Here is a 13428-nt window from a genome sequence, read left to right on the forward strand (position 1 = left end):
CGGTGTATGAGTGTACGTGTATATTAGTGCGGTGTATGAGTGTATATGTATATTAGTGCGGTGTATGAGTGTACGTGTATATTAGTGCGGTGTATGAGTGTACGTGTATATTAGTGCGGTGTATGAGTGTACGTGTATATTAATACGGCTGTATACGAGTGTACGTGTATATTAGTGTGGGGTATGAGTGTATATTAATGCGGATGTATACGAGTGTACGTGTATATTAGTGTGGTGTATGAGTGTACATGTATATTAGTGTGGGTGTATACGATTGTACGTGTATATTAATGCGGGTGTATACAAGTATACGTGTATATTAGTGCGGTGTATGAGTGTACATATATATTAGTGCGGTGTATGAGTGTACATGTATATTAGTGCGGTGTATGAGTGTACGTGTATATTAGTGCGGTGTATGAGTGTACGTGTATATTAGTGCGGTGTATGAGTGTACATATATATTAGTGCGGTGTATGAGTGTACATGTATATTAGTGCGGTGTATGAGTGTACATGTATATTAGTGCGGTGTATGAGTGTACGTGTATATTAGTGCGGTGTATGAGTGTACGTGTATATTAGTGTAACCCCTCTATTTCCACAGTCTATAGGCCTGAGTCCGCCCTCCCTTAGTAGAGCATAATTAGACTCGTTGAATAAAACCATACGAGACTGGTGCACATATTAACCCAGGGGAGCACAAACTTTTTGAGCTGCGCCCCCCTGCCAGCTCCCCCTCGTTCCCGCGCCCCCCTCACCTTGCTTGCGACGTCAAATGACGCCGTGGGGTCATGTGACGTGACATCACGTGACCCCGGTTCTATGGAGACGGCCGTGTGACGTCACCACGCATGATACCGCGGTGTCATATGTCGCGTTGCCATGGCGATGCGTCACAGCGTCTGAAACAAGGTACAGTAAGTGTTTAGTGTTGAAGAGGCCTCGCGCGTTCCCCCGGCATTTAATTAAATACCTCAAGGAAGAGCGTGGGGCCTCTGCAAGCGCCCGCCAAAAAATATTCCAGCACCCCCCCTGGGGTGCGCGCCTCCCCACTTTGCGCACCCCTGTATTAACCGATACTTTGACCCCTGGGCAATATTAACCGTCAGCTCTTACTTTTAGAGAAACCACTACACATATGCAATACACACTAAATAAGGGCGCTAAGCTATTGTCCCTTATATTAGTCGTAATGCTTAAAGAGAGTAAAGACCGCACATCCATTCAATTTAGATGTTTATTCAATGTAAGCAGGTGCTCAGAGGGGTAAAGGATGTCTGTGTTTTAACAGTGTTGATCAAGGAGATCGGAAAGGTAACCCCTGACAGAAAATATACTACTACTAGAGGGGAATAGAACTGCGCAACGGATGTATAATAGCTATATAATGATAAGAAATTTACTACCTCTATCCCCAGAATATACAGTTTGACAAAAACCACTGAACAGTCACAATACTGGCTAGAAGGCTTTTTGGAGTTCCTATCTATGATAGATAGTTGACTGAACTACCAGTAACCCTACAAGCCACCTCTGAAGGGGTATTTTAATAGTTTTTTGAATGTTGTATATATATATATATATATATGTGTGTTTTTAATCAGTATTTAGACAAATAAAACTTTTTTATTTTCTCACTGGACTTCTTGGTACAAGGGTTATTAACCCCCTATACATTTGTTAAAATAGGTAATTGTGCCTACTGGACTACTGGTGTCTAGAGTAATTATACTATACATAGCATTGAGTGCCGGGTGCTATGGGGTTACCTTTCTGATCTCCTTGATCAACACTGTTAAAACCCTTATATTAGTCCCCATGTCCTATGTGGAAGCCACTTCAGCCAACAATATTAATGCTAGGACTGCGTCTCTTATCTCGGAATGCCATGTGGTCGCGTTTGTGGTGAAAATGGGGGTAATCAGAGCATTAATAAAGGCAGTGGGCTCGGCTGGTTACCCCTATTTCGTATTGGGGATGAAGGGGTTAATATTATATGCTGTTTCCCTGTACCAGTGTCCCCTATATGCATTGCTGTCGCTTTTTTGCAGGACAATCTATACCTGCAGTGCTGAATAACAGGGGCCGTTCCATTAAGACTGCTAATTTAGGAACGGAGTGAGCCAGCACCCTGATTTAAGTGCCTTTCTGTTGCAGTTAAAATGTACAGGCAGGATGCTGTTTTTTTCTGCCTGCATTTGTAATGCAGTAAGGAACAAATGTTATGCATACATGAAAGACCCCAGATTCTTAAAGTGTCACTTAATCAGGATGTTTCTGAGTAGCAGGTCCTGTTACTCCTCCTAGATGTTTCACACTTTGGGACCAAACTCCAGACATTGCGTCCCCAGAAATGAGTGGCCCCTTTTTACTCAGCAGTGCTACCAAGCTGCTTACTGAGCATGCTCAGAGTTACCTGAGCTGGCTGTAGGATTTGCCCATGTGACATGGAAGGTTCTGATAGGAGGAAGATAATTCCTTGCCAATGGGATGAGGCTAATGTAACACTTCACAGGCCCTTGTCCTTAAAAAGGCCTGTAACCCTCATTCCTGTGTTCCTGCTGTTGTTGTTGTTGTTGTTGTTGTTGTTGTTGTTGTTGCTGTTGCTGTTACCTGATTCATTCAAGCGGATAAGATCTAAATACAGCGGCTACGATTCCAGAAGACAAGGGGTTAAAAAACATCGCAACAAGGAAACTTGCCCTGCTTCAGGATTTCGTCAGCCCTGGGGATTCCAAAGTGAACCCATAAAGAACCAGAAAAGACTTTGCACATTCACAGAAGGATTGGAGCTGGCAATTTGCGCCCTTGCAAAAGGACTACATTTTAAAAGACAATCTTCTGGTGCTTGGCACTGTTCTGGACATTATCCTCTGTTTCTATACCCGTACGTGTAATTATTAAGTTTATTCTGCAGTTGTCGTGTGTTTGCCTATCAAGGGAATAAATCTCAGTTTATTTTGCTCAACCTGTTCTGCTCAATCAGGACCCACGAAATATAAATGTGTTATTAAGCGCGTCTCCCGTCACAGCGTTGCAGGCCTGTAAAGGGTGAAACATTTGTGAGGTGTGTGTAATACACAGAGGATACTCAGAACTTGCGGGAAAGGGCCTCACGGCTGTCTGTTATCCGGTTACGCTTTAACAGCCCGGGAAGTATCTGTCTCTCTCTTGCTGTGGGCTCTTCTCTCTCTTTCTCTGTGTGTAGGAGATGTGTTTCTGATGCTCTCTCACTTTCTCTCTCCTTTAGCTAGCAGTCTCCTACACGCCCCCTCTTTCACCTCTGTGAATGTCAGACTCTCTCTCTCACTGTCCCCTGGGCTGTCTCTCCGTGTGCCTCTCAGACTGTCACTTCCTCTCTCTGGCCTCCGTCTCTGTCTCAGACTGACAGTTGGTCTCCCTCTGTGTCTCTCAAACTGACAATTTGTTTCAACATTCTATCCGTTTTCCTTCTTATCCAATCCCATGACAAAGTGAGAATATGACGTAAGGGGGGGTCTGACATAACAGCACTGGGATCTAAGCAACCATTTTGAGTCAGCATCCATCTTAGGTGCCTGATATTGTCTATTGTCTGTATGAAAGTGGAATGAACGTTAGTTTAAAATACATTTTTTTCTTCTGAAGTTCCAATTGATATTGAGCGGTTCAGCTAAGCAAAAAACCTTGAGAACAAGAGCAATGTGCCAATGTTATGAAAAATACGAGACAGAAAGGCATGGTTTCCCATTCCGAAGGTGGGGGCTTTTGAGGTTCTGTATGTAGAGAAAAGGTCACCAGCTTAATAAAGTATTATTGCTGAATCATCTCATTTAGACATCCCATAATGTCATTAACTCAATGTATTCGTGTGCATAATTTGTTTACCTTTTACGCTTACGTAGTGACGACACGCAACCTTGTATAGGGGGCGTGGGTTTAGTATTTTGTGTATAAATAAGCCCTGTATGCAACATGTCTTTGGGAGGGTTTTATTTTGAAACTCTCCTCTGCGTGTGCACCGCACAAGCAATAAACTTATTTGTCTATTCTGCAAAATATAACCTCAGACTTGTGTTGTTATTCAAGCTTTTACAGATGGCGCACCGAATAGAAACCCAAAAAACACCGGAAGCTGAGCACCTGAAAAAAACACTCCTCGGTCACTCAAATCTGAGCACTCGTAAGAATCAAGGTAAAAGGCACCTTTTGAGGAAAGCCTGAGTTTAAAAAGTTGTTTTGAGTGATGTGTAGAGAGATGTGTTTTGAAGGGTGTCTCAATCTGTGTTGACGGGTTAACCTAGCAGTGTCAAATAAGTTTATTTGTCTGTTCCTGTAGCCATTTTAAAGTGTTATAGATGTTAAGTTTTAAGTTTTATTGGGATTAAGGTGAGAGTCCCGTTAAAAGTTTTGGTGTTTTGGTGATGAAGGTGAGTGTTTGTATGCTTAAGGGATTGTTTTTCAGACTGTCCTGGGTTGTGATAAATATTTTTGTTGTCTGAGCAGGAAGGGTCCCTGATTGTACATTTGCTCTGTCTTGTCAGTAACATACCAAATGAGGTTATTTATGGATATCTGTTTAGAAGGTCTTATCTGTATCCATGTTATAGAAGTATAACGTTTATCAGGACTGGGTTGGACCCGCTGAAGTAATTCAAGTGTTTTCTTGGGTATAGTTATGGTGAAAAAATCAGAACAATAACATGCCAAAAGAGTTGTACGTAATCAGCTTGCGCTGATTATTGTATCAGGAGTATTGTACAGGTCAATTAAATTTGATTACTGTAACAGGAGAATAATGGGAAACCAAAGTTCTCAAAATTTGCCGTTAGAGGTTGTGTGTCTGCAGACAAAAATTATAAAGAATGGATACAGAGAACAAGAAGAGACAATATAAATATGTTTTGTTGGCCAATGAAAATACATGCAAGTTCAAATGAAAATACACATGCAAGTCCCAGTGAAAAACATGCCACCCCAATGAAAAAAGTTTGTTTGCAATAAATTACTATAGAAGGAAGCGTGAACCTATGAGCAGCCGCACCGGTTTTCTTATTCGTAAGAATGCGAACGCAAGGGCTCATAGTGGAACCTTCTAACTTTCAGTAATCCCTGTGTGTCTGTGGCAGTATAAATCTTTGGATTTTATGAGGTTTTTGTGGCAAAAGTCAAGCATGGCATGCCCGGCTGGCGGACACCGCAGAAATCAGTTGTGAACGTATAAGCTTTTCCTTCCATTTCCCCACATGCAATAAGTGGTTATAAATCATTTCCTGATATAAACTCAAGTTTCGGTGCCGGCAAGTAAAATTGTTGCGCCCTTAATGGAGAGTGGTTAGATGGATTTGATACCCTAATGAATTTTTCCTGAATGATTACCTGTGTGAAAGATAAACCATGCTAAGTATCACATGTGTGCACAAATCACCATACAAAAACTTGCAAGTACGTACGAAAACATGAATATTTTTTGCTCACAATGAAATCAAATGTCTGCAAGAAAGAGAATCAAAATCGCAGCAGCACAGAGCGTGCCCCCACTTTTTTCTCCAGCGCGAGGAATGTGCTAAGATACGAAAGTTAACTCAAAAAGCTCCGGAGCATCAGAGTAGTTTTAAAGTCAGGTTATTTATGAGAATAAAGAAAGAGAAGGGAACTTTTATTAATATAGTTGCAGGGTGAAATTGTGGGGTAATAGGGGAGAAATGTCTTTCTTTTATTTGTTCGTTATTTTTGTGATGTTGTGTGGCTGTGTATGAGAGAAGTTTTTTGTATTGTGTGTGTTCTGTATTGTGTGTAACCAGTAAAAACACATTTCAATTTTATTTCTAGAGGATTAAGATGTTTGGGAATATTTTGTGTTCAAAAATGTGGGTAAAAGATCATAAGCATTGTTTGAAGTATATATTGTATTGTATGTTTTCATGTGTATAATGCCATTAATATGCACAGCGCTTCACAGGAGTGGTGCACGTCGTAATCATATAGTTAGCAAAGGGTAAAGGTAAGAGGTCATGAAATAAGTGATCCAGACATAAAAGTAACATTAAGGAAGAGAAGTCCCTGCTCTGAGGAGCTTACAATGTAATTGGTAGGTAGGGAGAGCATACAGAAACAGTAGGATTTGATTAGAAGCCAGGAGAGGAATTTCAGGAGGGGAAATGCAGAATCAGAGTTTAAAGAGTAGAGTGATTCTGGCAGCAGCGTTTGGGAGAGATAGTAGGGAAGACAGGTGAAAGTCAGGAAGCTGGGATAGCAGGGGATTACAGTAATCAAGAGGGGAGAGAATGAGGGTCTGTATCAGAGTTTTAACAGTTGAGCAACAGAGGAACAGGTGTATCTTTGTGATATTGTGGAGGAAAAAGCGACAGTTATAGAAATGTTTTGAATGAAAGAGGAGAATATGAGAGAGGAGTTGGGAGTGACCCCTAAGCAGCGTGCTCGAGCTACTGCATGGAAGATTCAAGAGTAATGTGGAAGGAGATAATAGGGTCAGGTTTGGGAGGAAGTATGAGGAACTCTGTTTTTGCCATGTTAAATTTAAGGCAAAGGAGGGTCTTCCAGGATGAGATAACAGAGAGACATTCAGAAACGTAGGTTTGTATGGCAGGTGTAAGGTATGGGGTTGAAAAGTAAATGAGGGTGTTGTCAGCATAGTGGTGATATTTAAACCTAAGAGATGTTATTAGGTCACCTAGAGAGAGTGTGTACAGAGAAAAGAGAAGAGTGTGGTCCACAGAGGCAAATGCTGCAGGGAGTAATAGGAGCAGAGTGTAATGACCTCTGTCGTGGGCAGCATATAGGTCATCAGTTATTGTAGTGAAAATTGTCTCCGTGGAGGGAGCAGTGCAGAAGTCAGATTGTAGAGGGTTAAGGAGAGAATGGGTGTTGAGACAATGGAGCAAGCAAGAGAATACAAGACAAGTTCAGTACTTAAAGTAGAAAGACAGGTAGGGTCAAGCTTGCTATTTTTGAGTCATGGTATAACTATTACATGTTGGAAGGAGAATGGAAATGTAGCAGATTAGAGGGAGAAGAGGAGATCAACAGTGATGGTGACATTCTCTTCTGATACAGTGGAAAAAGAGTCAAGGAAAGCAGGAAGAGAGTAGGAAGCAAAGTAGGATAGGAGGAAAAAGAGGGAATGTTCTGGTGTATGGATTCAACTCAGCAAAAGTCCTGAGGTGAGATGAAGGAAGAGTTAGTGAGGGTTAGACTTGTGAGTGTTGACTAATGGAGAGAAATAAGTGTGTGTAGCTTGAGAAAGGACAGAATTGCAACAGGATAGCATACATTTGTAGTGAATTAAGTCAGTGAAACTATGAAAGTTAAAACAGAAGGCATTAAAAAGAACTGAGTGTAGGGAAATAGCATGAGCGTGTGGAGTTATTTGTGTGTTAAGAAGTTATATAAACCTTAGCTATATAAAAGCCCGTGGGTTAATTTTTAAAAGGCCATAAAAAATGTAGTTCTTAGGGCTCTGGATAAAGCTCCATGTATTTAAACTTTAAGCGAAAGTTTCAATCTAATAATGATTATTTTTCAGGAAGAAGCCGTGGTGTACCGTTATCTTATCTTTTCAGGGTCAATTGGCGAAACGCCCAGAAACAAAATGGCTCTTTGCCCGGAAACATGTCTTATAGAAAATATTTTTTCTTTAGTCAGATGAATATGCAGAGTGTCTTTAAAATGATAAAGCTGACCGTGTGCTCAGCACTGTGCAAAGAGATTATGTAAAGTAAGACATTAGTGTGAAGTCTTATACAAAATCATTTGTCTATTAACTGAATATGATGTATGTTATAACGAATTAACCATTTATTTTTTCCAAAGGTGTCCGTAAGCAGTGGTTGTTGTAAAAATGGCTGTGTAATCTAGAATGGGTTTACCAGGAAGGGGTGAAGTTGGGAGTCACCTCTCATTTGTGGGTGTGTCGTGTGTATAGGGTTAAATACAGGGGATACATAGTTGCAGAAGCAGCTACATAAGTGAATAAGGTATGCATTATATAGAAGGCATTTCAAAAATTTTAGCAGAATAGTTACAGTGGAGTGTTTGGGTAAAAGCCAGATAGGGATGGGCTAGGGAATTTTGTATGGGTAAAATAATTGCTTAATTGGAGGGAATATGTTTTCCATAACAGTGGATAGTATTGGGAAAAGAGATATTGGCCTGTAGTTTGAGACAGTGTTTTTTGTCCCCACTTTTGAAGATTGGGACAAACTCTGGTAGTTTCCCAGGTCTTAGGGATATGGCCTGCAGACAGGATAGAATTAATTATGGAAGCAAGTGGTATGGCAAGGGATGAGGCCCTAAAGTTTCAGGAACTTAGATTGTATCAAAGTCAGGTTCACATTGGCTACTTAGTTTTAATTTGAGGAACATTAATAGGGAATACCTCTGTCTATATGCGGATGCTAAGACAGGAGTAAACACATTGATACAAGAATTTATTCCTAGGTATAAATTATCTCCCTATGAGACACATATGGGATGACTTGTGACTATCAGCAGTCCAAAGAAACGAATTAAGGACCATGTTATTGGTAATAAAACAATAAGTTGTATGCAACTAATACATTTTTGAGTCTCTCTAGGCAAAGTTGAAAGTGCACCTACTCGAGATGGGGTTAATAGTCACATATTTCCTGCGCAAACATGCTTTTCATCCCAGGTGAAAAGGCCTAAAGTAATCACCAATACAGCAATTAAAGCGGCAGAGTCATTTTCCTGGACCCACAGCACGTAAAGCTCGTTCCAGCTCCACCAAACGTTCCAGCGCCACTAAAGACCAAAGTCACCTAAAGCACAGCCGCATCAAGTTAACGTCTTGCCGAGTTAAAACTCTAACCGTTAACCAACGAGGAAAATAAGACACCAGGCTAAGGCCAGGTTTTATCAGAACATTTCATTTTTTCAGAGACTCAATATTTTTATTCTTTAGAGTGTGTTAAGTTAGAAATTTAAGGTGTATGTACAATTGAGCCTTGATGGGAGGATTGGTTTCCTGGAAGCGTGGCTTGTGAAAGCTCTTGTATGTGTTTTGGCAGTACTCATCACTCTCTATGTATGTGTCATGTGCAGCAAAACTTTGATCCAGAAGTGTGTTGCACCTCCACCGAAAGGAGGGGGTCACCCAGGAGCGTGTGTCAGCCACAAGGAAAGGATCATAAGTCAGCCATGTTGACCATCGCAGACATCGTCTGTTCTGATATTCTGAGTGAATGATGTATGCAATGCGTGCAGGGGTGAGGATCACGCATTCGCTTCCACAGATACCAAACCCCCTCAATTCTCAGTAATAGAATGTTGTGATGTTTCTGAAAATATATGATGATAGAGATAGATGCAATTTCTTTTATCTAGTAACTGCATATCCAAAGAAAGGTTGCTTGCATAAAATAAGGTTTTTAGTATTATGTGTATAATGTCTGTATTTTTCCAATTTTTTAAGGGAACCTCTTTAAAGGGTGTATCAGACACTAGGAACAAGAATCAATTTATGGGTCAAGTGTCTCCACCAACCAATGAAACCTGTGTAAAAATGTATGTTTAGTCAGATAATAATTTACAGGAAGGATGTAGCCTTAATTTTGCAGTTTTTAATTTCATCATTAAACCAAGAACAGGTTCAGATTAGTCTTATGGCCTTACAAAACAGAATTGCTTTAGACTATGTTTTAGCTTCAAAAGGAGGGGTATGTGTCCTAATTGAGGAACAATGTTGTGTTTTTATTCCAGATCAGTGTAGCAATGTACAGCATGAACTAGATTAAATACAAGAGATTCAAAAGAGGGTTACAAAGGGAAGTGACAGATTATCACCCTTGGGGTTAGCTGAATGGCTTAGATCACTTGGAGCAAAAAAATTTGAATGCTTGGATGTGTGGAGTGTTACTTGTTATATGTGTGTGTCACGTGTTGCAAAGGTATGATCCACAGGTGTGCGACCCCCTCCTCCATTCGGATGCCACTCTTTACAGATGCCAGAAAACAGCAGTCCCTTGAAGAAAAGAAGATGCCGATCACAGTTATTCAACTCCAAAAGACATATTGGCCGCAGCGCCTTACGAGACTATGACAGTGAAGCGCACTCGCCCTTGTCCTCTGAGTTATCCCTGGACTATCATCATGAACTTAATTTTCAAAAACTATGTTTTAAGAATAAAAAAAGGAGGGAGTGACAAAGTGAGAATATGACGTAAGGGGGGTCTGACATAACAGCACTGGGATCTAAGCAACCATTTTGAGTCAGCATCCATCTTAGGTGCCTGATATTGTCTATTGTCTGTATGAAAGTGGAATGAACGTTAGTTTAAAATACATTTTTTTCTTCTGAAGTTCCAATTGATATTGAGCGGTTCAGCTAAGCAAAAAACCTTGAGAACAAGAGCAATGTGCCAATGTTATGAAAAATATGAGACAGAAATGCATGGTTTCCCATTCCGAAGGTGGGGGCTTTTGAGGTTCTGTATGTAGAGAAAAGGTCACCAGCTTAATAAAGTATTATTGCTGAATCATCTCATTTAGACATCCCATAATGTCATTAACTCAATGTATTCGTGTGCATAATTTGTTTACCTTTTACGCTTACGTAGTGACGACACGCAACCTTGTATAGGGGGCGTGGGTTTAGTATTTTGTGTATAAATAAGCCCTGTATGCAACATGTCTTTGGGAGGGTTTTATTTTGAAACTCTCCTCTGCGTGTGCACCGCACAAGCAATAAACTTATTTGTCTATTCTGCAAAATATAACCTCAGACTTGTGTTGTTATTCAAGCTTTTACACCCATATCTCCTGTCATGTGTTGCCAGGCAGATCAGGACAGTGTCTCTTATTCCTTATCGCAAGATGTGATAGGTGGAGCAGATGAATTCTGTATTGTCCACAGTATATATTTGTAGCAGAGGCTACATTAGTGTATATGTATGTTAGTGTGGGTATATGAGTGTACGTGTATATTAGTGCCGGTGCATGATATGAGGGTAGGGGTATATTAGTGTATCCATACATGTAAAATGGTCTGCAGTTGTCTCCTCTGCTGGCAGTAAACCTGGTAAGTACAGGCCTGCCAGCAGTAATCATGGAGGTTTGCCCTCACACCCTGGTGAGGTGCCCTATGCATGGGTGGGAGTGGCTACATGCTCTGAGTCCACAGTTAGTGACATCAGAGCTGTGACAGCTGGTTGCTGAGTTGTTGGGAGTGCGTTGGGAAGAAAGGATCCACTAGTGCAGTAACTAGTGGTCCATTTCTACATCAGACTTTATAAGAGCCACACTGTGTCCAGTGGTGGCACAGGGGTGATCTCCCTACGGGGAGAGGGGATCCCACTCCATTGGGAGGGCGTATCTGTCAAAGGGACAGCAAAGCAATATGTGCGGCTGAGACAGCTGGCTGTGAAGGGCAGCTTGCCCATACGAGAACAATAAAGATGTCTTGTTCAATGATACCTCCACCGTGTGAGTGTGAAGTTACTCTCCAGTGGAAGGCACCACCAAGAAGGAGTTCCTCATCAGGACCCTCTCCCTGCGGACGCATAGACCCTGATGAGGTGGAGGCGCTGCACGTGATATAGGTAGGACTCGCACACACTACCTCAGCTGCCTGTCTGGAGTGACAATCCCCTAATACCATCATGCGGGAGACTCAGGAGTCCTGTTGCCTACAGGTGCACACCAGACACGACCATGTAATGGGGGCTCGTTAGACCACACGGGCCAATATGAGATTGGGTGGGTCAAGCAAGAGGGAATACCAGTTACATTAGTGTACATGCGGGTGTAAATGTATATAAGTGTAGGTGTATCTTAGGCTGCGCTTATAGTGCCATGCGACAGCAACGCGACGTCGCTCCAAAACAAATTAATTGACTCCGTCGCAAGTGCTTATAGTAAGCGCGACGGAACGACGTTGCGCCTAAAAATTCAGAAGCCGAGTAAATTTGATTTTTTTAGGGACAGTCACCACGTGAATCCCACAGCAGGTCGCCCTTACATGACCCACTTTTAGACAAACACAAAAAACCAGGCCGGGGTCATTGGCCCGAGCCGCGATAAAACAGGACCACGTATTTTTAAGAAATAACTTGTAACTCAAATTAACCCTCTGTGTACCAAATCAAATATCAGCAACTACCAGATTTTTGGTAGCGCTGTCGCTCCATCGCTTTGTCGCCGTCGCTTGCACTATAAGCGCACGCGACGGCAACAATGCATTTATTTTGACGCGACTGTCGCGTCGCCGGCACTACAAGCGCAGCCTAAGTGCGAAGTTACCTTGGAAGGGTGTGCCGGTGGCAGCTCCAGCTACCTGGGGTTCTCATAATGGCGGCTTTAAAAGTCTCGCAATCACGCGGGCCAAGAGGAAGCCGTGACGTCACCCGGCGCCGGGACATTTAAACTGAAGAGAGGAGGAGAGTACCTCAGAAAACCGGGGGGTACCGGCGCTGAAATAAACGCGATTCACCTCCGGCGACCACGCGCTTCAAATCGATATTACAGAAAGAAAGAAAAAAGAGCTTGGACTGCCGCTTTAAACACCCTAAATCAATATAAAAGATCACATGATCCTGCCCTGAGAGGGTTAAATATGTACTTCTGCCACCTCAATGACCTACAATGTCTTCCTGCAACAAGGCACTCAGAAACTTTAGGAGATAGGTTGCCTTTGCAGTCAAAGCAGCAATTGCCTCGGAAGCCTGTAACCACTCGTATAATGTTAGTGTCACTCCCCCGAGCATGTCCTCCCCAGTATTCAAATTAAAAGTGTTAAAAGGGGGAAATGTTGACTTACCGAAAGCGTGTTTTCCTTCCATCTGGCAGCATCATGAGTTATAGACTCCACCTCCTGAGGTAGGGCAGGAAGGAGCCTGCACAAGCCCTAAATAGGGCCCCTCCCATGTTACCTGTGCAGTGTTGCTCTTAGTAGTACATGGTGAGTTAGGTAAACACTTTTTTCTGGACACACGGTTCCTTTCAACATAAATTTAATTTCAAACCGTACTCCAAGTGTAGCCCCCCTTTGGGAATGACTAGTTAGCATAAGGGGTTAACAGCTTTAATGGATTAACTGTGTGGGGATCACTCAAGTTACTCCCTCCCCCTCATGTGATACAGGATGACTTGCAGAAAGGATGGCCGCTCCCCAGTAGGTCATGGGATTAGTGATGTCACCATAGGGAGATAGGAGGATATTTATAGCACCCCCCCCCCTAGTCAGATAAGGCAGTTGGCACTCCAATAGGTGCTGGTAAGCCACAGGTGCACGTCCCATATAGAGAATGTAGTTATACGTTACCGTTCCAAGGATTGGTAAACAAGAGACAGCACTCAATGTTGAAAATCAAAGTGTATTAGTGAAAGCAAAAATACATCCAGAAACCCAACGTTTCGGTCCTACAGAATGTCTCTTGTTTACCAATCCTTGGAACGGTAACGTATAACT

General features: G+C 42.1%; 1 protein-coding gene across 1 annotated transcript in view; it reads right to left on the reverse strand.

Annotated features, from left to right (window-relative positions):
* Positions 1-12905, reverse strand: part of LOC142486444 (transforming protein RhoA-like) — a 37894-nt gene extending 24989 nt beyond the window's left edge. Inside the window, exon 1 of the mRNA XM_075585039.1 lies at positions 12778-12905. Coding sequence (XP_075441154.1) covers positions 12778-12799 — 22 coding nt within the window. The 5' untranslated portion in view covers positions 12800-12905. The remainder of the gene's footprint in view (positions 1-12777) is intronic.
* Between the last annotated feature and the right edge of the window lie 523 nt (positions 12906-13428).

The sequence above is a fragment of the Ascaphus truei genome, unplaced genomic scaffold, assembly GCF_040206685.1.
Source record: "Ascaphus truei isolate aAscTru1 unplaced genomic scaffold, aAscTru1.hap1 HAP1_SCAFFOLD_872, whole genome shotgun sequence".
NCBI lineage: Eukaryota > Metazoa > Chordata > Amphibia > Anura > Ascaphidae > Ascaphus > Ascaphus truei.